The following is a 22,835-nucleotide window of genomic DNA, read 5'->3' as shown; positions in this document are numbered from 1 at the left end:
TGTTGTTCCCTAGTCTTAAGCGAACGGGGTTGCGAAAAGGTAAGATAAGACCCCTGAGGGTGAGCGGAGCTAAAGACCCTTAGAACACGTAGACAACTTACCCCGTGGGCGCTGAGGAGAGCGAAAGAGTTGTGACGTGTGTCTGCTCACTACGATACAAGATCTTGGACAGTGTTTTAGCCGTGCGGCCTCTCCACTGCTACAGTACCTTCGAGGTACCCTCTAAAAGCATCCTAAAACAGCATAAAAGAAGCAAAACATTTCCGTCATGCTGGGCGCTAACCGCGAGAGTAGCAGCAGAAGCAGAAACAGCAGCAGCAGAAGTGGCAGCAGCAGCAGCAGCAGTTGGGAGCTGCAGCCCCTGCATCCTATACCGTCGGGTTCTCCATGCCGCATGCGCTGCCTTTTTGTTGCTATTGACCCTCTGGTTTTTTTGTCATTTTGTTAGGCCCATGCAGGCAGAGCGGCGCCTTATGCTTTCCTTATGGCGCCTCTCTCTTGCCGGGGTGCTGCCGCTGCACTAGTAACACTCCTCCGCGATTTCTACACTGCGTCGGTATGATTGTTCTCCATTTTCCTGCAGCTCCAAGAGGCCTCCACTTCCTCTAACATATTCCCAGTAGCTTTTCCACCCGCTGCTGCCGCTGACGCGGCATCCCTCGTAGCGGGGTGGACGGGAGGGAGTTGCAGTGGCGATTGCTCTGCGTTCCTCCCCTTGCAGCAGCGGCTGCTTCAGCTGCTGCTGCATCGAGAGTCCGTGTTTCCACTGTTTCGGGAAGCGTGGGTAGGGGCTGTAACAGCAGCAGCAGCGGCAACAGCAGCAACAATCAACGTAGCAGCAGCAACACGCGGCCAAGATGGCCACAGGAGGCGCATCCGCCCGCGCATGCGGCTCCGTGGGGTTACCGGGTGCGAACCCGTACAAGGCATTCTACTCCATGGTCCGGTCTAAGCCGGTAACACTTTTGAAGCAAACTTTATTACAGCAGCTGGCTCTGCACTTGCAACAGCTCCAGCAACAGCATCCGCTACCCCCCGGTGCGGACGCTGCGCAGCATTTGCAGCAGCTGCAGCAGCTGCAGCAGCAACAGGCGAAGCGTTATCTGTCGGATGGACCTGGCAATGCCACTGTGCTCTTCGAGGCGGCCCAGCGTCGTACAGACTCGGAGGCTCTAGAAGTCACGCGTCTTTTGGTGGAGGAGTTTGGAGTCGCGGATCCTCAGACCACGGATCGTATGCAGCAAACCTGTCTGTTTTATGCGGCAAGGGAGGGCCATGCCGAGCTATGCCGGTAAGTATGTGCATGTAGATGTGGTGCTCCCCCATGGTTTCTGCTCCCGTGGTACTTTGAGGATGTTTGTTTGCGGGGCGGGTGTGTGGGTGTGGGTGTGTATGTAAACACTCATGCATGTATTTACACTCTTGCACACGCTGTAGGCACACTGCAGAAGTGCAACCTGGTGCGGTCAGACACAAGGCCGTGGGGTTGGAGAGGCTGTGACGGTGGCTGTTTCTGTTTCTGCTGCTTCCTCAGATACTTGTTAGCTCGGGGACTAGATCCAAATCTACGCGACTCCGTTGGTCAGACGTGCTTGTTCTATGCGGCGCGAGAGGGGCGAACGGGCTGCCTGGTAGTGTTGCTTCAGGGGGGGGGCGATCCTAATGTTTTGGATATTAATAAGCAAACCTGCCTCTTTTATGCGAGTCGAGACAACAGAATCGAGGCAGTGAAGGCTCTCCTGCAGGCTGGCGCGGACCCTAATATAAAGGATACGCTGAGGCGCACAGCTTGGAGTTTTGCAAAGGGAAACAATCACACACAGATTTGCGCACTGCTCAAGAACGCATCGGCTACCTTCAACCCTGTGACGCATCACCCCTCACAGGCCCCGAGTTCAGCAGCTGCACTCGATCCAGCTGCAGCCACAGCGCAGCAGCAGTTGATGCAGCAGCAGCAGCAAGCGGCGGCACCTGTCGCTACAGTCGGAACTGTGGCAGGCTGCAGCAGCATGACCACGCCTCTGGATGCACAGCAGGTGCACGGGAGGAGCAGCAGCAGCCTAGGGAGTGCCTCTCTGGGGGGGCTGGGGGAGGACATGCATCCGAGGAAGAAGTACAGATTGCAGTATCAGCCGTTGCCTGCCGAGATGCCCGACGTTTGGGTAGACTGCCCTCATGAGAAGCTTGAGGAGTTCGAACGGTTGTTTCCTTCCCTGGCTGTGTGGCCCCCTGTCGCAGCCTCTGCATCAGCAACAGCTGCAGGTGCTCCAGTGCCTTCAGGAAGCGACCCTTCTGCTCCCGCTGGAAGCTCTGGGGGGGGCAGCCCAGTGATGGGGGGGGCGGTTGACTTGAGTGCGGCTGCATGCATTGGACGCTGCGAGGCGCTCATGCAGCAGTGGCAAGGGGGTGCCCACGCGTTGCTAAGTGGGCTTAGCAAGTATGAGGGGGCACACATCTTCGAGAAACCTGTGGACAGGAAGATGGCTCCAGGGTACTACGATGTGGTGACTCGGCCCATGTCACTGTCGTGCGTTCGAAACAAGTTGAAGAAGGGGGCATACAACCACCCCCATGCATTCCTCGCTGACGTCCAGCTCATTTTCGACAACTGTGCGCTGTATAATCAGCCGGGCAGCTGGGTCAACACAATTGGCAAGAACATGCAGCGATTCTTCTTGAACCAGGTAAGGTCTGCATGCCTCATGGCAGCGGAAGGTGGCTGTTTTCCCTCCTACGTAGGGTGCACTGAGTTCCTCGGTGTGGCTGTACAGCATGTTTGTTGCTCTCCGTTTGCATCCGTCTTTTCTTCCTGGGTCGTCTGCCAGTGTACCCCTTTGTATGTATGCGTGACACCCCTTGTTGCTCATGAGGAGTAAGAAGCGGTGGTTCCTCTCGAGGGAGGCTTCCCTCCATCGATACGCTCCAAGGCACTCGGGAGGGAACAAAAAGACTCCTCAAGGGGAACTGGCTGGCCAGTTCCCCTTGAGGAGTCTTTTTGTACACCAACGCAGCTAGCTAGGTGGGTCACTCCTTTGTTGCAGTCAGGTGCAACAACAACGGGCAGTGCGTGGGGTGTTGTTTCAGGTGGTTGTCATGCGTTTTAACGACTACGTGGCCGCGTTCAACCGCATCTACGCGGGGTTGCAGCAAGTTGCGCAGCGGAATGAACTACATCGGCAGCAACACCAGCCAACCACCCAACAGAACTCTGCACCCCTCAAGACAGAACACGCAGAGGAGGGGGCACCTTCAGCGGCCGACCTGCCATCTGCTGCAGCAGCGCCAACGGAGCCGTCAGCAGCGGCCGCTCCGACAATGGCAGCAGAGGCAGCTGCAGCCCTGGGAGCAACACCACCAACAGCTTCAGCAGCACCCGCAGTACCCGCCGCAACGGGAGAGGCGGAGACAGCGCCGCAAAGCTAAAGTTTCTAGCGATTTTATACCCCACTAGTGTTCCTTTTGTATGCACAGATGGGTGTTTACACGCGTCATCCAGTTGCATGCGTCGTTTTGGGGACTTGCACGCTTCAAGCGATGTCAATACTCATCGTTCCGCTTGCTTCTCACTGGAGTCTAGCACTGTGCAGAAGCGCCAAGTTGAGGCTGCTGGGAGCCTTTGCGGCTGCAGCAGCAGCTCTTGAGCATGTGCTGCAGAGGCAGCGGGTAGGACTGCCGTGTCAGCGGTGCGACAGTGTCTTTGTGTTACAGCAGTCGACATGCAGTGGGCAAGCACGGCTCTTCCCTCCGCTGCTGGGATGTCTCCGTCTCTCGAGGCTGGGGGGTTGTTAAAGAGGATTAACTGGAGCTTTGGGGTTGCGCCGCTTTTGGCAGTCGCGGCTGCCGTGCCGCGTAGAAATGTGCAACCTGGGGAAATATTGACAGAGAAAATTAGGGTCATGCGCAAGTGCATGCGAGGTTTGGGCGCGTCGTCCTAATTGGCTTTTCAGCACGAGATCACCGCTTCCTACGCAGTAGGTAACATGCAACGCATGAGCAGCAGTCAGTCTAGCAGCACGCTTACGTGTAGCATCCACTCCGCTTCGGCGTTCGGATCCTTAGAGGGCGCGAGGGAAAGTCTTTCCAGCTGTAAAGAGGAGTATTTACAGACATGAAAATACGTCGAGTCCACGGCTCGAGTGAGCTGTTTTTAGGGATATTTTTTGTCGGAATGCTGCTCCTAAGGTGTAAGGATGGCCAGCAAGGGAGCGGGGGAGCTTCCATGAAACGAATGCCGCCTAGCGACGCTTTCGGGTGAAGAAGTCTCAGACATCCATGCAGTAGGTAGGCGCTAGGGCGTAGGCTGGATGTTGCAACTAGGAAGGTATGCGTGTGCGATACGGCGGGTGAGGGCAGTTCAGAATTAACGTGTTCTCACTCTGAACTCGGCGAGGGCCTCGTGCTCGAGAATAACAGGATGTGGCCTCACGAAGACCGCGCAATACTTCGCGGTTAGCGCAGCCTCGAAGAGGGTAGCGTGCTTGCTGCAGCAGATACTCCTTCTCCCGCACATGCACGGAGCGGCACACTTGCAGGCGTTCTCCTGCTGCTGCTCTTGTTGGCTTAGCTGGGGCTGTTGCTGCTGCTGAAGCCGGTGTCCAAAGTCGAAGGCCACCTCGAGAGTTTGCGTTCCGTCGTCAAAAGTCAGCAGATTCGCCTCCTCGTCTACTCTGAGACAGCGAAAGCACACTGCCACACACCCTGAATGCTAGGCACTCACCACCAAGGAGAGAGAGTTCAGTTTCAACACGCAACAAGAGGCGCAGCAGCCTCTTTTGGAGGGTAATTGTGTAAGCAGAAAAAAGAGAGAGTTAAGTTTCAGCACTCAACAAGAGGCGCAGCAGCCTCTCTTGGAGGGTAAGTGTGTATGGAGAAAAAAGACGTTTCCAGCGGTGATGAGGAGACAGAACCGCCAGGCCACAACGGCCCATACGAATCGGCTTCCTGAAGGGCCTCTAATAGCTGCACGATTGACTCTTGCAGAAATGACAAATCTAGATGTGCGTTACAGGCCCCTAAAAGCCTGACTTGGTAATGAAGCCTTGCAGCCACAGGAGGTGTATCTCTTGGCCCCACAGAGCGAAGGCGATGCCTTTGGGCTTCTCCTTGAAGATGAATTCCAAGAGACGAATCTGCTGACACAGACAGACAGCTACACGTGGGGAGGCCTCGCCACTCCGTGGCAACACCTTATCTACCCATGGTCGAGCTGTGCATGCAGCGGTAACTCCTGTCGTCGGGGATGTAGCCGCTGGTCCTGCTGCTGCCTCGGATCCGGTTGGCGCTGTATCTGATGACTTGGCAGCCGCTGTTGCGGTGTCTGCTGTGTCGGTGTGTGTCTTGGGGGCTTCTTCGGAATTCGGGGGGGAAGCCTCAAGACCCCTCATGATATTTTAGCCCGCAGCAGCTGCTTGTGCGTGCTGAGAGGCAGAAAGGCCTTTGTTTGTTCTGCTGCTCCACATTCGTTCATCAGGAAACTCGCACAGCCGACCACCAGACATACGACTGACCCGGAAGATAGCCCCCAATCAATGGTGAAGGCTTCGGTCTCTCTATTAAAGAGGAGCCAGTTCGGAGGCTTGACATTTTACTGAACGCTACTACATATTTAGCCGCCTACAGCTGGCGAAACCGCTGGCGCGCCAGTACTACGGAGAGTTTTCTTAACCATGCGGCTCTGCATGCAGCATGCAACACTGCCACCAACACCAACGATCTTCTCCTTGCTGGTCAATGCTCAGAAACCAATGGGTAACAATAGTTAAAACATTTAGTTAGCTATGTGTGGTGTGCTTCAAGTCGAGCCGTCGGCGGCGAGCTGATATCTCCCGCTTGAGGAGGAACGGTGGCTGTCGCTCGCTGCCATTGAAAGCTGTGCTGCACTGCGCGCGAAGGCGCCGGTGCATGCGCGTTGCAGCAACAACAGAAGAATCGGCAGCAGCTGTAATATGGGACTGCCAGAGCTGCAACCGGGTATGCAACGGCTGCTTCTGCGGTACCTGGCCCTAAGCGACGAGCCTGCCGCATCGTATGCCTATCTCCTTAAACCAGAGCAACAGCAAAAACACCCCTGTGACGAAAAGGGCAGAGGGCTGTCCACAGTCTATCTGCAGGAGCAGCAGCAACGGCAGGTTCAGCAGCGACAGAACGCCACCATCCACTTGCCCAAGCTGCCACTGCTGCAGCGCGCACACCCCTCTCAGCAGGGCTCCTTGGTGACCGTCAGAGCAGCAGAAGATAGGCTACAGGATGCGCTCACATGGCGGCAAGATCACCAGCAGCAGGAAGAAGGTCAAGACTTTCTGCCGCCATCACCCCAGCGCTTCCCCTGGGAGCAGCGTCGCAACGCCCTAGAGGACCTTCGTTCTGCAAAAACACAAGTGCAGAAACACCACCACCATCAGGAGCAGCCGCAGAAACTTCCTGATGTTCAACATGCAATAGAAGGAGTTCAGTCTCAGGACAAGGCTCAGAACGGGCAGCCGCTTCAGCAGACAAGCAACAACACGGCGATCGCCACTGAGAGCCAGCTGCAGGAGCTGCAGCAGAAACTGCATCAGCTGCAGCAACAGCAGCAAACACTGCAAGTCCTAATAAAACAGCAGCACCCAGTGCACCAGCCCATGCCCTTAAGCGCAGCACGGCAGCCGCACCAACAACAACAGCAGCAGCAGCAGCACCAACAACAACAACAGCAGCAGCAGCAGCACCAACAACAACAACAGCAGCAGCAGCAGCAGCTTTTCCAGCAGGCGGGTCAGCCTGCGTTGCCGTCGGCGGCTTTAGTTGCTCTTTCAACTGCCGTTCGGCTTCCGCAGACGCAGCAACAGCAGCAGCAACAGCAGCAACAGCAGCAGCAGAGACTCCACCAGCAACAGCAGCAGCAGTTGATGCAACAGCAGCAGCAGTTGATGCAACAGCAGCAGCAGTTGATCCAACAGCAGCAAGATGCGCAACGGGAGCTGCGCCGCCAGCAACTGTGTCTCATACAGCTGGAGCAGCAGAGGCTACAGGTAAAGGGCCGAAAGCTGACGAATCAAGCAAGTGCACTGTTGCAACAAGAAATCCCACAACAACAACCCCACGTGGTGGTGGTCCGTCGACCTGCAGGCGCATGCGCCTTGGATTTCCAGCAGCCCCATGGCGATGCATGCACCGTCAACACCATCACAGGGGCAGGCCAGCAGCATTTGGTGCAGCTGCCCTCGGCAAGGAGCAGCAGCAGCAGCAATACTCCGTGCATGCACATGCCGTCTGCTCCGCCACCAGCTCCAAGTGCAGCCACACATGGCGACTCCAGTGAAGAGCTGCTGTTCTCTTCTCCCTCGCTCTGTCCTGTAAACTCCCCGCGGCAGCTGCCGCTTTTCGATAGTGAGAGCGGCGATGCGTCTGCCTTCGCTTCCCATTTGATAAACCCTAGGCCGTAGTCGCTCTTGCAACTCTGCCTCCAGACCCTGCCCTCCCGAGGCTGACAAATAAACCGAGGAGATGCAGCAGCTGCACCCTTGGCGGCGCGATCTGACAGCACCACCTCCATTTCTCGCAGGGGCTCCGCTTACAGGCGCAGTGCAGTTGGCTCTGCTGGTCAATCAGCTGTTTGCATAGAAGGGATGTTATTGCACAGCTCAGCCTTGAGGGGCGGCGTATATAGTCATCAGAGGGATGCTGGTGTACCTGCTGTAGCGGCTAGGCCTGCCCCTGCTCATGCAGAAACCTCGAATAGATTTTTGTGTGTCTACTACTTGTTTTGAGCGTCGAGCAGTTCTGAGATGCGGCGCCCTCGACGGGCTTTTAGTAGGGGTAGTAAAACTAAAGGTTCCGTCCCCCTGCCACTAAGGGCTTTTTCTTTGCCTCATATCTCCGCCGTGTAGACTGTTTCCTGTAAATCGCCGAGACTCGAAAACGCTTTCGTACGGAGTGAGGGCACACTCTTAAGTTAGCGGTATGAATCAGTAGAACTGTAGGAAGGTATCCATCCCCCTATGACTGGGAGGCATTCCTCAGGCAAGGGAAAATACACCAGTGCTATCGCTGCAGGGATGTTAGTAGTGCAGCAGCCTCTGAAAGACTCAGCGGAAAGGCTGTTTCCCCTAGCGTCAGAAAGCCTGTCGCTTCCTCGTCCTGGTAGCCTGTGTGTTGACCGCAACACCTACATCCATGATTTTAAGGGGACTTACGTGGTTCCTGCAAGCGACGCCTATACAAACATGCTCCCGCGCAGCAAAAGCACTGCCGCGCAGCAAAAGCAGTGTTCCGCTGCCACTAAAATAGGCAACACTGGTAGTGCTGCCCGTATGTATATTGGCCGGCTGCTCAAAAGAGCCACCGGAGAAGGCGCTGCGTTTCGGGGGCTTCTTTCTTTCGCCGAAAGGTGTCTAGTCACACCGAACTACTTTCGGGCCGTGCGGCGGCAGCAGAGACACCGTTCCTACGAGTGGTGCTGCCCTTGCTTTTGTGCAGCGTAACAGCCACTGGTGCTGCCTCAGTGAGGCGGTAGAGCAGCGGCGAAGAGTTCCTGTACATCGTTTGACGGGGGCGCCACTCTGGCGCACGCACTCGCCAAATCTTTTACCCACAGAGACAGAGGCCCTTCCAAAGAGCCAAGGCCCTTCAGGCTTTCAAATAGGCAAATGCAGTCTACACATAGCCTGTCTCCTAGGCTCCACAACCTACCTCCAGCAGCAGCCCCTCCCACGTCGGCGGAAGCAGCAGCATCACATGAAACGCCTTTTTCGTCAGCCGAGTAGGGCGTGCCCACCTGTGCACCACCCCGTTTGGCTTGGTCCTGAGCGGCATTACCGGGAGCGGCGGCAGCAAAGCCTTGCTTTTGCTGCTGCTGCAGCTTCGTACAGAACACCTCCGCCATCGCGTGAAAGGCCAAGGCGAAGAGGCGGCTGGTACACTCAAGAGGAAGCACTTTCACCAGAACCTGAGGAGCAGCGGCGGCATCAGCAGCACAAGAAGCTGCACATGCCTCCTCCTTGCAACTCAAACCCACAGCACTGCCACAGCGTGCTCCTCTAGTAGTAGCAGCAGCAACAAGAGTGTAGGACTAAGTCGGCTTGCCCGGTGCATTGAAGAAATGTCTTTAACCAGCTCGCGCAGCGCTTGGTGCGGCAAAGGCAGCTCTTTCTTCTGCGGCTGGACACCATCGGTGCTGCCGGTAGGCGCTTCTGGAACTGGGGGATGTGATGATGACACCCAGAGCGTTGCATGATACTCAAAGCGGTCCACGAGGATCGCCACCAGCTTGTCAAATACCTGAACACGAGGAACGGCAGGGGCAGGTGCTGCACAGACAGTCCCAGCCATTTTTTGTGCGGCAAAGGAGCTTCGCCCTTCGAAGAGCTCCTTTATTCGGTTCGGATCAACAGCACAGCGAGCACCTACAAGTGAGGCAGCAGCCACCGCCCCTGCTGCAGCAGAGGTATAAGCACCACGGAGCAGCGGCCTCGAAAATGCTCACCAATGACTTGCTGTGTGCAATGCCTTTCGCTGCTTGCTGCAGCCTCTGCAAGACGGTTCCACTCTGAACTCCGGAGGTTACGAGGCCGAGGTGTCTAGACACTGCACGCACCGCCTGTAAAGGCGCCAGTGGAGGGATGAAATGGCACGTTCCGTCTTTTAGTTCCTCTCCTGCCACGGCAGCCGCCGCAGCCGCTGCTTGTGCTGCACGTAATGGATCGGATGATAATGTGGTCGCGCTGCGTTGCTCTTCTCTTCGCACGAGGTGAAGGAATGCCGTGGCAGCGTCTTTCAGTTCTGTGTGTTGATGACAAGGTTGTTGCTGCGCTTCTGCTGCCGTTGCCCGCTGAACATCCGGCTGCTGCGTAGTACTTGTCACATGCAGAACCGAGAGGAGCTGTCTCTGCGGCGGCCTGCTCGTCTCTTCACTCTCAGGCTGTTGTTGTGGCTGCTGCTGATGCTGATGCTGCTGCTGATGCTCGCGCTGCTGCCGATCGACTTTTTCCGCAAGCCGGTCAACAAAAAAGAGGATACAGTCAAAAGATCGCGCCACCCTCGCAAGCGCGCCTGCTGTAATGCGTTGTAACCGCCCCTGCTGGACCGCACCGCCCTCCACCGTGAGGTGTACAGACACCCGAGCAAAGTGCAGGAGGAAGCTGGAGAGGGAAGAAAAAACGGCAGACTGTAGGGAGGGCAGCCAAGCTGCAAGAGAGAGGTAGTCACGGACCAGCTGCAGAAGTAATTCCCACACAAAAAAACGCAGGACGATGGCGTTCAAAGGGTCAAAGGCGCTGCTGCAGAGCATCATCACCACCATCAACCTTCCCGACACGGCAGCAGCACCGGCACCAACAAGAGCTGCTGCTGCCGCTAGTAGTCCTTACTGCGAGAGCAACGAGAGCTGACGGGGTAGCAGCAAAGTTTTCTCCTTCGAGAAGAATTCCCTGGGCTCCAATAGAGATAGAGGCAGCGCATATCCGAGACGGAGTGTCAGCAGCCGACAGGACGTCTCCTGTGGTGCCCTGTAGGAATTCCTTATGATGTTGCGCGTTATCGGTGCTCTCTGCTGCTCTATGTTTTTCTTGTTGTGCGGCTGCTCCTTCTGCAGAAGGTGTTGGAACCGAAGCAAAACGTAGAAGCTCTGCAAGGGGTTCCGCAAGGGATTGCTGCAGCGGCTGCTTCTCCCACGTTTCCTTGCGAAGAAGCACATCCAGCTGCAGGATTCTCGCTGCATGGGCTTCCTCCAGGACGCCTGAACGCAACGCAAGCTGCACACTCTCCAAATACATGAAGCCTGACCCTGCTGCCGTGGCTGCCTCCAGCGAAAATACCACTGTTGGGGGGAAGAAGGGGGAGCGGCTCCGCATCGATCGCCGCTGCAGGTGACCGAGCGACGCACGTCTGGCTTGCGACTGCACTTGTGGATAGAGGGACGCTGCCGCAGGAGCAGCGAAGTCTACGCGCAAGTTTTTCAGTCTGCTGCAGGCAACGGTGGAGCTACAGGCTGCCAGCAGCCTCAGCAAGCTGTTGCTGCCTGCAAAAACAAAGGTAAACAGTGACAGAGCTAGAACGTGTTTTTTCTCCCGTGTGGGCGCAGCAGTTTGTGCGCGCATTAGAAAAGGCGCAGCATGTCGGGAAGCAACGGCCGCTCGGTTGGTGCACAGAGCGTCTGTATCTCAGGCCTTCTTACCGCTGCATTCCCCGAAAAAAACCGGCTGCTGGCCATGTAAAGATGCAGCGGCTGCAGCTACGGCAGCTCCGTTGCCAGTCGCATGGCTGCTGTGGCTCATGCTGCTGGCAGAATCCGTCATAGTGCACTGGTTCTGCTGCTGTTGCTGTTGCTGCAGGAGGAGAACCGTAACGTTGAGGGACTGCAGCAAGATTTGTGCTACGCGCGTCCGCAGGCGCTGCTGCACGGCGTAAAGACACCCCAAAGCCTGAGGGTAACCGAGACAGCAGCAGCCAGCGCTAGAAAAAATGCTGCATGCATGCGGAGCCAACAAAGTCAGGAGACGAGACAGAAAGTGTCTCATCCTGCAGACGATCTGACAGGAAGCGCGTGCGCGCAGTGCAAATTAGGAAGGAGGCATGCAGAGCGACTCGGTAGGTAGCGGGACAAAAGGGCATTCTAAGCAGGAAGAGATATATATATATGTGAACCCTTTAATGCAGTAGAGGGATTGGAAGCGGCACGTTCGGAGCCTAGAAGGAAGATGAGGACAGAATTCCTCGGGCAGAGCAGCGCATGCAGAGCGCCTGAAGGTGTCGTGGATGCATCCCATGACACCGCGCTGAGGGAAGAGACGGGTAAGGAGAGAGGCAGCAGCCAGTCCAGACAGACAGTGGAAAAACGGACCGAGAGGGCAGTAAGAAGCATCTGCGTGAACTGACAGACACCCCCAATGGTCCCCCGATTGCATCGCGCCTGCAGAACCGATGCTATCTTCGCCATCAGGGTATCCAGGCACACCTGCGGAGGAACGCAGCATGCATGCATGCATGTCAGTGGTCAAACGAGAGACACCACCGCTGTTGCCGTTGTTGTTGCTGCTGCCGCTCCTCTCCCAGAAGAAAGAGAGCCACATAGGAGAGGAGGGAAAGAAGGAGCAGCATGTTTTCAATAGAGCCCTGTGCTGCGAGAAATCGGGAAGGACCAAAGGCGGCATGGATCGAGGCAGCAAACAGGCGGGCAGGCCTGGCAAGGTGCCTGGAGAAACAAAACAGTGGCATCGGCAGGGAGAAGGAGGCGCAGAAAGAAAGAAACAGAAAAGCGCATGGTACTAAAAGCCGGTAATTTGACACCGATAGGTTGTGTGCCTCACCTCCGCCACACGCACGAGGGCTGCTGCAACAACTCGCCAGTCGCGTGTGAGCGAGTCTGCACGCTGAAACAGCTTAGCGGCATCGTCTGTGTCTGCAGCATCTCCTTCGTCCTGGCGCAGTTGACCCTCTTGAAGAGACAGCCGGTAAGTGCCAAACTCGGCGGAGCGAAGCAGCACGAAGGACACCCACGTTTCCAAGCGGCAGGCTGCGCGATGCATCATCAGCAGTAGCGGCAGCCACACTCATGTTTCCGCAGGAAAAATCGAAGGAGTCTAAAACTACCGTCCACAGTGGTAGTATAGGCGCATATACGCAGCCTGGGGGAAGGCCGTTGCGGTCGAAGCTGCACCCGTTGTTGAGAAGTGTTGAACATAGGGGAGCTCTCTGCGACCACCTACGCTGTGCGGTTCAGGCGTTGAATAGGGGCATAGATTGGAAAATTTACCTACCGACAGAAAGAACGTGGCTGCAGACATCTCGGAAGACGCTACAAAACTCCCCGTGGCTCAGAGCCGCTAACGCAGCAGACAACTGAGCCGCACGGAGGCGCTGCTTCTGCTGCTGCCCCTCTGGCCTGTGGTCAGGCGCCTGCGCTTTTTCCGAGGGTGTGAAGGCTTCTTGCCTTCCGTCCATGAGGTCTGGCTGTGTATTTAAATCCTCCGAGGCTCCAGATTTGGCCTTTACCCCTGCCTGTGGTGTGGCCGCTACTACATCGTCGGATGGCGCTACAGCGGTGGGAGACGCGGTTAGTTGCCCTTTCGAATCTGCTCCAGCCGGACTGCCATCGAGCTTGTTTTGTTGCTGCAGATCCCGCTGCAAATCCTGCTGCACGTCTTTGTGTTTACATTCCAGCGGCTGTTGCAGCGCTCCCCTTTTGCTTAAGAGCAAGACTATGGTGCGTCTCATGAAGTCTCGGCAAAACGACGGAAGCCGCTGGCGCAGTTGCAGCAGGGACCGCTGCAGCAGCCCAAAGGGCAACAGAATCTCGAGGGCAGCACTCAGGCTGGACTCCGCTCCGATCTCCGCGCAGATTCTCTGAGAGACACAGCAGCAATAGCAGCAGCAATAGCGGCAGTAGCGATGACAGCGCCGGCACATGTATGGCCAAGCACCCGGAGATGTTTTGAGAGAAGCCGCCAAGGGAACTAAAGGCACTGGCATTAAGATAACGTCTTTCCTCACCTCTTCCCATGCAAAGCCCGCATTTTCCCCTCCCCGCTGCTGCGGGAGCTCCTGCTGCTCCTCGTCGAGCCTGCAGGCTGATGCCCATCCCTCGGCGTACTGCCCGTAAATCTGAAGTGCCGCTTGGTTAAACAAGGCAGCAGCGAACGAGGACGAAGTTGATACCCATGTGCCGCTGCTTTTCTCCGAAATTCGTGCTCCTCCAAAGGACTCGTGAGCCGCCATTGAATCAGCCCCCGTTTTCTCCTCAACGGCAGAGTTCCCTGCGGCAGCAGCTGCAGCCGCCACTGCAGTAGAAGGAAGCCTCAACAGCCAGCGATTGGAAGAAGGGTCATAAAGAGCTCGCCCTTCTAAGATTCCAGGCAACAGTGTACACTGCGTCCAGAACCAACTGCCTGCGCCTGCAGGTCTTCCAGTCGTGGCATCAGGGAGATGGTGACACGGCTTGGTGGTGATAAGTGTGCGTTCCAAGAGATCTCCGTCAACGAAATCGCGACCCTCTCTTTGCTGCTGCGCAAAAAAGAAGTGTAGCGACTCCGAGACGAACGCCGACTGGCTCGCAGTCTTGAGGCGCTGTCGATCCTCTGTGTACACTCGCAAGGGTGCAGAGCAAGGCCTCATATTACCTCGTGGACGCAATCTACGGCACCGATGGGAGAAAACTCGCAAGGTTAAGGCGCTGGCAGCGTCTGCATCAACTCCCCTGAGCTGCCAAAGGTGTGCAACGGCAGCAGTTCCAAGAACGAGGGTACTTTAGAGCTTTCCAACGGCGATCCCTCCACGATTCCCAGCAGCTCACCGTTAACCTGTGCCTTTAGCTGCTGCACGGCAGTAAGCCGCAGCAGATCAGGAGACAGCAGCTCTTCCGCACTGTGCAGCAGCAAGGCAGCAGTCCGCCAATCCCGCAGTTGCAGGAGCAACGGAATCGAGGAACAGAGAGCCCCTAAAGACTGCAGAGACTCCAGTTGTCGGTACAGCACACATTGTCGCTGGCGCTGTCTGCAAAAACAAGGGCAGCAGCCATGGAGGAACGCCTCCTCGGGTGCCATAACGGCGACTTCGACATGCACCAGCACACATCGAGCGTCCTAGTGCAGCGGCCAGCAAGGCTCAACAACAGAGGCTGCAAAGAATACACGCAGTCGATTCTAGAAGCACAAAAAGGCAGAGAGGCGCGGAGCACCAAGACACATACATGCCCGCAACACACGCACTTGGAAAGCGAAAGAACCTGCAAGCCCAACTCAACGCCGCGTGAGCGGACTTGCAGCAACTCCTCTCTGCAGCAAGAAAGACAGCGGCAAGAACACTCCAGTGCAGCTGCTCCTCTTGTACGTATACACATTGATGTATATATATTCGCTGGTACACAGGGGCAGCGCATCCGCTTCGACGGTAATCTGCGACTGCTACTGCTCGGCGACCCCCCACGAGACAGCAAACAGCGAACCGCGTGGCAGCTGCAGCACCTCCACCGACAAGCAGCATCTCATCTCAGCTGAACGGCAGAATCAGATTAGCAGCAGCAGCAACAACAACGCTATCTGCGCGCTGACCTGAGCTCGTGACACGAGGTGACCAGGCGCTGTGCCTGCTGCTGCATGCGGTGTATATTCCGAATGGAGGAATCGAAGAAGGAGAACGGAGGAAAGAGAAGCACCAGTCCAGATTCTACCTTATCCAGCCAGTCCGATAGCTAAAAGCACATACATCCATAATGCCTGAACCTTGATCCTGAAGCTCAAAGCGTGGCCTCTAGGTTGGCAGTGGCAGTCGAGCAACCCTTGCGAGGCTTCGACTCCTCGTTTCCACGCTTTAAACGACAACACCATGAACCCGCAAAGCAAAAGCAGGTGCAACAACTTTGCCTCACCTTTGCAAGCTGCTTAGGGAGCTGGTGAGAGTCGATGGAGAGGAGCTGTGAGACATCAAAGGAGGCACTGAAGAACACAGAGGGCATCTCCTGCAACAGCTGCTTTAGCAACAACTGCTGGCGGTCCTGCAGAAGCTTCTTCTGGTGATGCTGCGCCTCCTGCTGCTCTATGAGAGGCTGCGCAGGCAGTCCGATACCCCCTACGAGCAAATCAACGGCGGGACTGCTGAGACTGCACTCAAACGTAGCGTTGCTAATCGCTTTGCTACCGCTCTTGCTGCTGCAACTGTTGCGTTCAAAACGCGCGAGATCCTGAAAGAACAAGCCCAGACGCATCAAGCAACACACTGCGGCGCCGACTGTCTAGACAGTGCAGAAGCAGACTCCCCCCTGAACTCCTGCTCTAGCTCCCCCTCTGTAGTCTCAAGAATGCATGTCTCATGCCGTCCTTTCCCCCGCCGACTGTCTAGACAGTGCAGCAGCAGACTCCCCCCTGAACTCCTGCTCTAGCTCCCCCTCTGTAGTCTCAAGAATGCACGTCTCATGCCGTCCTCTCCCCCGCCGACTGTCTAGACAGTGCAGCAGCAGACTCCCCCCTGAACTCCTGCTCTAGCTCCCCCTCTGTAGTCTCAAGAATGCACGTCTCATGCCGTCCTTTCCCCCGCCGACTGTCTAGACAGTGCAGCAGCAGACTCCCCCCTGAACTCCTGCTCTAGCTCCCCCTCTGTAGTCTCAAGAATGCACGTCTCATGCCGTCCTTTCCCCCGCCGAGGCAGTTGGTATAAAGCTGAAGCTCTCAGACTTTCCATGTGTGAACCTACGTCGGAGAGAGAAGAGAAGAAACGTTCAAAGTCCGCAACACGGATACGCTGCTGGTGCTGTTGCTGCTGCTCACCCCCCAACAACAACAGCGGCATAAAGCTGCTGCTGTCTGCCGTTCCCAGGCTGCTGCTACCACTAGCAAAGGTTCCGAATAAGCCTCCACTCTGCTGCTGCTGAACAAGCGACGCAGCAGCGCATGCACAAAAGCCTAGTTGCTCTCCAAAATCGCCCCCCCTCGGGCTGCACAGCAGGAGAAGTACAAGTCGTGAGTTGCAAACAATACTCCAACAGAACCCATGAACGGCTGTCCATGCATGCTCCAACCTCTAAATATGAATTTGTAGCTTTCAGCCCTCACTTGCAGTCCTGCTGCGACGTTTACTACTGCACTAATGTGCTGAGCGTTTTCGATCTCCTGCAAATTCCTCTTGTGCGTCTCGGGTGCCAGTACTTCTGAGGCGTCAACGAACTCGCTCGCGCCAGTCGTGAAAGTACCAGCCTCGCTCCAACGAAGCGCTGCGCTTGACTTCGCTGAAGCAGCAGCGGGAGAAAACAGGGAAGGCTTCCCTGTTTTCTCGACAACAGGGGAGGCACCCGGAGACACTGAAGATTCGGAGCGTCGGGAGCGTCTCTTTTGGCCCCTCGCAGGAGCAGAACCAGGTTCTGAGGCGAGCTTTTCAAATGGGTGGATTCTGTAGGGGGTGTCTGCGTGTTCGAGCACAACCACATGGCTAAGACCCCTGCGGCTACTGCTGCAGGTGCTGGTGCTCGTGCTCGTGCCACTGCCGCAAAGGGCTGTACTGGGACTGCCATGGTGCGCGCTGTACGAGCTGCTGACGTTGCCACTATCTGAATTCAGGAAGGAAAATGCAGAAGTGCTGGTAACAGCGCCCTGCAGCCGCTGCTGCTCATGCAGCGGCGGCTCCTTCTCGGCCACCATGGGCTGCATCCGTCACTGCACCTGCCAGGCATGCTGCTGCTGCTGCTCTTCAAGCTTTTGCAGCTGCCGCTCTCTGTTTCCGCTGCTTTTGCTTCAGCTGTCGCTGCCTGCGCTGCTTCCTCTGCTATTGGAGGACCCTTCTTCGCCGTGACACCTGGGGCAACCGCCGCGTGCGGGATCAACGCAGCAGTGCTATGCGTTATTGCATGAGCTCTCTCAGACACACGATCTTGAATCTGCTCGTCCGCCAAGACTGGGAAGACTAAAGCAAAGCAGCTACTAGCGCTCCGTGTCAAACTACCACAGCGACAGGAGGCGTACTGCCTGATCGTTGGCGCTGTTGCAACCGCTGCTGCCTTTCGCGTGCCCCTAGTCTATTTTCATCAGCATCATCATCCAAACCTGTACTCAACGCTAGCTATTCACACACGACCCCGGTTTTGCTGCGGCTCCTGGGCTTGCATGAGTCGCGCGGATTCGGCTGCTGCTGTGGCTGCAGCCACAGCAGCAGCAGGCGGCTACTGCATGCGTTGCATGCTGTGGCATTACTTCTTGCCACCATCATATTTCTGGAGCCTGAATCTTTCTAGTTGCTTTCTAAGTGTTCCGGCACCGGGCGCAGCAGCAGCGATTGCTGCAGCAGTTGCGCCTGCTTCTGCATCGTCAGCAGCAGCCGCGCCAGCAGCAGCAGGAAATAACAGTAGAAAGCAAATGCAATGGCCGTACAAGGAGTACAAACAAGAAATTAAGGGCTCTAAGGTACTTTCTGTTTTAAGTATATTCTGTAGGGCCCGTAGGAAGGCTTCCAGCAGCGTGCTTATTCAAGGGGGTTGCTCCGCTGCCTGCCGCTGTAGCAGCCAGTTCTCAACTATATAGCATTGTTTTGTGGGTGTTGGTCCGTTTTCTAACGGACAAGCTTGCACGGGCCGCTGCTATTGCTATTGTTCGGCTCTGACTGCCAGTGGCTGCGGCAGCACCGCCTCAGCCAAATTCGCCACAGGGGCACCGAAGCACCTACAGGAGATTTGGCAGCAATACCAAAATTTCAGCCATATTTCAATAAACTTTGACTGCCGCAGCTGAATCGCCTCTCATCCGAGGAAGCGGCAGCGGTGGGCGCGGTATCTTTTTAGCAGCCGAAGCAGAAGCAGCAGGAGTAGCGGCAATCGTAGCCATGGCGGCTTCAACCTGCAAAGTGTTTGTGGGCAAGCTGCCTCACACGCTGACTGAGGTAGGTTCTTGCGTTAGATAGCAGCTTTTGAGTAGGTTCAAGTGCTGCAGCGTCTCAATAGCACCCTTCATTCCCTTCTTCTACTGCGGATACAACTCTGGTCCGTTGCACTGGGGGTGGAAGCACACAGGGGTCGGATAAACCTGCATAACATGCTTGTACGTCTACCCATGCTGTCACTAGACACTCCTGTCGCGATGGCTGGTGCTGTTGCTGCTGCTGCTGCTGCAGGATGCGCTGCGTACAAAGATGCAAGAATACGGCCAGGTGGCTTCTCTTTTCTACATGGCGGATCAGCTGCAGCAGCAAACTGGATGGGCTTTTGTTACTTTCTGCTCCCCCTCTGAAGCGCAGAAGGCCGTAGAAGCTATCGATGGACAGCTGACATTTGAGGTGACACTACAACAGCTGAGTTGCTCCCTTGAGATGGCTGCTCGCGTTTAATGTCGGGAAGACTGCTGGAGCACATATCTTCTTGCAGAATGTGTTGCGACTGCTGCCATTGGTGCTTATGCTGGCGCCGACACCTCTAACTGTGACTGTGAAGCCGCATACGCCACCCTTCAATGGATGCATGCGGGCTTGGGGAACTGACCTTTCGCCGACGTTGCCCTTACTGCAGGTGACGCTGCTGCTGAGAGCTGCAAGCGACGGCTTTCTCCGGCTGGCGTCAGCATCTGTTATTATTTGAAGCTGCTGCTGCGTTTAGGGGTTTGAAACTCCTGCCGAGTGCCGCATGGCCAATCAAAAACCTTCCGCCGCAACTGCGAAGAAAGAAGCAGAAAAAAAGGAACCCACCAATGCAGGTAAGCCATGCACTGCTTAGGCCCGCTTTTGCACTGTTGTTGGAAGTTGGAGATGCCTATGAAGCGGCAAACCCTCAACTGTTCGTTATAGGCAGCAGCGGTTCGTCCTGTGTTGTTTGCTAGATTGTGCGAAAGCTGCTGTTTTTGTGGCTGTTACTGCCGCAGCACCAGGACCAAACTCCCCGTGGCAACAGTATTTCACCCACGATGGCCATGCATATTATTACAACTCTCAGACAGGTAAAGGATAGCCTTCTGGCTCTTTCGTCCACGGACTGTTTTTTCTAGGCAGGTCTAAGCGTCGTGCTTGACGCTTTTCCCGTATATCCGTTGTCGCTTTTTAGCCATTTTCTTTCTCCCTCTCTTTTAACTCCGTGTATGCCTGCTAATGCCCACTTCCTTCCTTCACACACACTGGCAGAAAGCTTCCTCTCTCTGTATAGATTTGCACATGCATAGAGACCCCATTCTTCGCTCCCCCTCGTTCCGCAGAGCTGACTCCGTTTCGGTCCTTACGCCTCACTCTGTGTGTGCAAATTTTCCCCTGGCCTCTTACGCCGCCGCGTCAAGGCGTCTTCACTCCTGGCTGCCTAAGCTTTTGGTGTGGACTACTCCTCAGGAGTCACGCAATGGGAGAGGCCAGCTGAGCTAGACAAACCCCAGCCGTCTGCAGCGGCAGCTGCCGCTGCAGCAGCTGCCGCTGCAGCTCGAGCGGCAGCGTCGAGGGAGTCCGGCTCCCAATTTGGACCCCCTGGCGCAAATCTTTTTGTCTTTCACATTCCTAACGACTGGAATGATGTAGACCTTATCCAGGTTAGCTGTTCCCACGCACGGGGACGAGGAGGCCTGTATGACGGAATGGGGGGAGGGAATGAGGGAAAGAGTGATGACAACGGAGGAAAGGCACAAAACAGATTCGCCTAATCCAGAGAGAGACAGAACAAAGCATATAAGGGAGTGGGCAGCAGAGCAAGGCCAAGGGTGCCCAGAGCGGGAAATATGGAGGCTTCAGTTTTGTAGGGTGTACTTGTTTTACCGCTATCTCGTGCTAATGATTGAGAGGCCGGTACTTGTGTTGCTACTGCTGCTGTTGCAGCATTTCCAGCACTTTGGGGACATTGTTTCCGCCAGGATTCAGAGAGACGTGGAGGGAAGAAGTAGAGGGTTTGGCTTTGTCAGCTTCGCAGACCAAACCTCAGTGCGCTGCTGCTACTGCTGTGGTGTGGATGTTGGTGTGGCTGCAACCCTTCGAATATGCATAGGAACGGTCGTAGTGCTGTGCATGCTACAGCTGCTCTGTGCTTGCGTAATATTGTGCTCTGTGGTGTCGCGTATACACCCTGTGGCTTCAGGCGGTGCACGCCATCCGGGGGATGCATGGATTCCTTGTGGGCGGAAAGCATCTGAAGGTGCAAATGAAGAAGGGCGAGGATATTCGCCTTACACCAGGTGGGCTCAGAGGGCGAGGCTTATCCTAGAATGATCGGAAGCTTGAGGCATCAGCCTGAGCGTGTTCCGGTCCCCCATGCTGTCCCTCTCCTTCCCTCCATTGGCGTCTCCCTCCGTATTTCTAGCAGTGCTTTTCTGGACTGCTCAGTACACCAGTATCGGTGTGGTTTCGCTCTCGCTTCATGCGACTGTACCTGTTTCTCGCTGATTGTCTTTTTTTCTTGCCTCCGTGGCTCCGCTCTGCTTCCTCTCATGCTCTTTACTTGCCTGTCTGTGCTCGCGTCCTCCGGTATACGTTATCTCTCTGTCTGTGTTGTGGTGTGGGGGAGCGAGGGTTTTCGTCCCTCCTTCTCCGCCTAGGCCCTGTGCATCCAACTGCCTAGATCTGCTGCTGCATGATGCCTTCTCGCGTGCGTTCTCCCCCGGGGGACGGCCGTTCTTATGGCTTATAATTACATTATTCTGTATCGGTTCACACCTGTTTATATAGTTTCTTGCTGCGGCTGCTCCATTTGTCTTTGCAGCCCTAAAAGCCCTGCTGCCTGTCACCCATCAGCCGGGGGGATCTTTCTATGGCGGGGGGCCCTCTGTGGGAGGCAGTATGGGAGGTGGTGGCATGGGGGGGTCGCCTGCGCGCTACTCACCCTATTAGCCAAAATGTCCCCTTTCTCATATGCACGTTCGCCCCTCAACCATCTATGTGGCTCCTTCTGGTCACGGCCTTCCGCCTTTAGCCACAGCGGCAGCCAGTGCTGTGCCTGCTTTGGATGGAGTACACCTGTATGCTGTTGCATCCGGGATGTCTATCCACGTCGGGCCGTTACGTGCAGTGCTATGCAGTGCAGCGAACGGCTTTCACCTCTAGAGAGACTAACGCTCTTGGCTTATAAGACCAAACAAAATTGCACTGTCCGTTCACGAGAAGCAGAGTATGATTGTGCTACCACGGATGCTACTGCATGGCGTCGCCTCCCCGCCGAGCGCTCTTTGCCCTTGTTGACCGCTTGCATATCAAGGGAATACTCCGCACTGTCATGACCCTGATTCAGGGCAGTCGGGCGTGAACGGCGACGACACATTGTGGGCTGTGCTTCAAGGGAACTGGATACACGAGTGCCATAGGGGAGTGCCACAGGCAGAGCCTTTGGATGAAGGACCGGCAGAAGTAGGGGTAGAGACACGGAGAGAAAAGGGGCCGCTGTCTGACACACGCAGGCGCGATTATGCCTGGAAAGTGTGAGCCTGATTTAATGTGGCTGCTGTACACACGATACGCAAGTGCTGAGCCTGAGCGCCCATTGTCTGCCACTGTGCATAACCCGCTGCCTTTATGATGCAGCCCTCATGAAAGGCTTGAGGCCTGATGTGCGTATAGTGGTACTAACACGTTTGAGCAATTTATATTTGTAGCGCTACACAGGGTGTCGTCGGGATGCAATTTTCTCCCTGATTTTTGATACAAGAGCAATTCAAGAAGATCCGACGCGTCCCTCCAAGAGACCGCTCTTCGCCTCAGACTCTGTGCAGAGCGCACATGATAAGGTTCGTACCTGTCCCTCCAAACGTTGGCCACTCCCTGCTCCCTTCCGTTACCCAGCAGGTTCCGGTGTGGGGCAGGAGCGAAGTGGAAAGGCCAGCTGGTGGGCATGGCCATTGCTTCAGCAGCGCGCTTAGCATACCAAGTGAACTTTCACACCATCTGCGCTTTGCAACCAACTATGCTTTCATGCGCACAACGTCGATTATCGTTTTTTTGAGCTGATTTTACTCTGAGAGAAAAGCCTATGCCAACAACCGATGCGAAAATCTCGCTGCTATTAGCTCTACGCTGAATATAATGACTATACTAGAAAGTGTATATGGGTAGCAGCCTGGCCCACTGCAACGGGGGAGAAATTCAATGCATAGGAGTCTGGACGATCCTTGGAGTCAGTCGTGAATCCTGAAGTTGGAACCTACAGAGAATTGCGCTCCAATGGTAGAGCGCCTTTGTAATGTGGGAGGGGGATGTTTTCAATATTGGTTTACTTTCGTTTTATCCTACAGGCCTCAGCCTGCAGAGACATTGCACGCAGGGTTCTCGGCCTTCAAGCCACTCAAACACACACCTTGAAATAAACGTAAAACTGCATTTAATTAGAACTTTATTGACGTTGATATGAGGAAGAGGTGCTGCAAACGGTCCTGTGTACCCTCATGACGCACCGCGACCGCGGGTTTCCCATGGTCAGTACGGTGGGCGTTGTC

The 22,835-nt window shown here is 55.7% G+C and overlaps 4 protein-coding genes across 4 annotated transcripts; 3 read left to right on the top strand and 1 right to left on the bottom strand.

Moving 5' to 3' along the window:
* The first annotated feature begins 857 nt into the window (after nucleotides 1–857).
* Nucleotides 858–3,935, top strand: LOC34621168. The gene is made up of 5 exons (XM_026334947.1): nucleotides 858–1,291; nucleotides 1,535–1,893; nucleotides 1,999–2,504; nucleotides 3,085–3,303; nucleotides 3,723–3,935. The coding sequence occupies exons 1-5, from the start codon at nucleotides 858–860 to the stop codon at nucleotides 3,933–3,935; spliced, it is 1,731 nt and encodes a 576-aa protein (XP_026190732.1).
* Nucleotides 3,936–6,256: 2,321 nt separating this feature from the next.
* On the top strand, nucleotides 6,257–7,748 carry LOC113146731 (putative cyclin-dependent serine/threonine-protein kinase DDB_G0272797/DDB_G0274007). The gene is made up of 3 exons (XM_026334936.1): nucleotides 6,257–6,316; nucleotides 6,402–7,176; nucleotides 7,483–7,748. Exons 1-3 carry the CDS (start codon nucleotides 6,257–6,259, stop codon nucleotides 7,746–7,748), a joined length of 1,101 nt encoding a protein of 366 aa, XP_026190721.1.
* A 731-nt stretch (nucleotides 7,749–8,479) lies between these two features.
* Nucleotides 8,480–17,664, bottom strand: LOC34621170. Its single transcript, XM_026334929.1, has 16 exons — nucleotides 17,625–17,664; nucleotides 17,210–17,364; nucleotides 16,520–17,054; nucleotides 16,162–16,358; nucleotides 15,341–15,652; nucleotides 15,024–15,163; nucleotides 14,682–14,747; nucleotides 14,267–14,466; nucleotides 13,468–14,051; nucleotides 12,735–13,320; nucleotides 12,285–12,490; nucleotides 11,153–11,399; nucleotides 10,347–10,714; nucleotides 9,464–10,192; nucleotides 9,064–9,258; nucleotides 8,480–8,926 (listed from the first exon to the last, which is right to left on the bottom strand). The coding sequence occupies exons 1-16, from the start codon at nucleotides 17,662–17,664 to the stop codon at nucleotides 8,480–8,482; spliced, it is 5,007 nt and encodes a 1,668-aa protein (XP_026190714.1).
* Nucleotides 17,665–18,276: 612 nt separating this feature from the next.
* On the top strand, nucleotides 18,277–21,240 carry LOC34621171 (CUGBP Elav-like family member 6). The gene is made up of 8 exons (XM_026335006.1): nucleotides 18,277–18,333; nucleotides 18,565–18,726; nucleotides 19,043–19,139; nucleotides 19,305–19,379; nucleotides 19,759–19,952; nucleotides 20,236–20,337; nucleotides 20,492–20,588; nucleotides 21,113–21,240. Exons 1-8 carry the CDS (start codon nucleotides 18,277–18,279, stop codon nucleotides 21,238–21,240), a joined length of 912 nt encoding a protein of 303 aa, XP_026190791.1.
* The last annotated feature ends 1,595 nt before the right edge of the window (nucleotides 21,241–22,835 follow it).

This window comes from Cyclospora cayetanensis, unplaced genomic scaffold (assembly GCF_002999335.1).
Source record: "Cyclospora cayetanensis isolate NF1_C8 unplaced genomic scaffold, CcayRef3 CcayRef3_contig_110, whole genome shotgun sequence".
Taxonomy (NCBI): Eukaryota; Apicomplexa; class Conoidasida; order Eucoccidiorida; family Eimeriidae; genus Cyclospora; species Cyclospora cayetanensis.
This window is presented reverse-complemented; position numbering and strand designations above follow the sequence as displayed.

What these genes read in the sequence shown, in the direction of transcription:
- LOC34621168 (XM_026334947.1), top strand. Translation starts at nt 858, where the DNA reads ATGGCCACAGGAGGCGCATCCGCCCGCGCATGCGGCTCCGTGGGGTTA. An exon ending in GGCCATGCCGAGCTATGCCG is followed by an intron (nt 1,292 to 1,534) that starts GTAAGTATGTGC and finishes CTGCTTCCTCAG; the next exon opens with ATACTTGTTAGCTCGGGGAC. An exon ending in CAACGGAGCCGTCAGCAGCG is followed by an intron (nt 3,304 to 3,722) that starts GCCGCTCCGACA and finishes GTCGACATGCAG; the next exon opens with TGGGCAAGCACGGCTCTTCC.
- LOC113146731 (XM_026334936.1), top strand. Translation starts at nt 6,257, where the DNA reads ATGGCGGCAAGATCACCAGCAGCAGGAAGAAGGTCAAGACTTTCTGCC. An exon ending in TTTCTGCCGCCATCACCCCA is followed by an intron (nt 6,317 to 6,401) that starts GCGCTTCCCCTG and finishes CACCACCATCAG; the next exon opens with GAGCAGCCGCAGAAACTTCC. An exon ending in CAACACCATCACAGGGGCAG is followed by an intron (nt 7,177 to 7,482) that starts GCCAGCAGCATT and finishes AAATAAACCGAG; the next exon opens with GAGATGCAGCAGCTGCACCC.
- LOC34621170 (XM_026334929.1), bottom strand. Translation starts at nt 17,664, where the DNA reads ATGGTGGCAAGAAGTAATGCCACAGCATGCAACGCATGCA. An exon ending in TAGCAGAGGAAGCAGCGCAG is followed by an intron (nt 17,055 to 17,209) that starts GCAGCGACAGCT and finishes CAGCGGCTGCAG; the next exon opens with GGCGCTGTTACCAGCACTTC. An exon ending in GCTAAAGGCACAGGTTAACG is followed by an intron (nt 14,052 to 14,266) that starts GTGAGCTGCTGG and finishes GAGTGTACACAG; the next exon opens with AGGATCGACAGCGCCTCAAG.
- LOC34621171 (XM_026335006.1), top strand. Translation starts at nt 18,277, where the DNA reads ATGGCGGCTTCAACCTGCAAAGTGTTTGTGGGCAAGCTGCCTCACACG. An exon ending in TGCCTCACACGCTGACTGAG is followed by an intron (nt 18,334 to 18,564) that starts GTAGGTTCTTGC and finishes CTGCTGCTGCAG; the next exon opens with GATGCGCTGCGTACAAAGAT. An exon ending in ATGGACAGCTGACATTTGAG is followed by an intron (nt 18,727 to 19,042) that starts GTGACACTACAA and finishes TGCTGCGTTTAG; the next exon opens with GGGTTTGAAACTCCTGCCGA.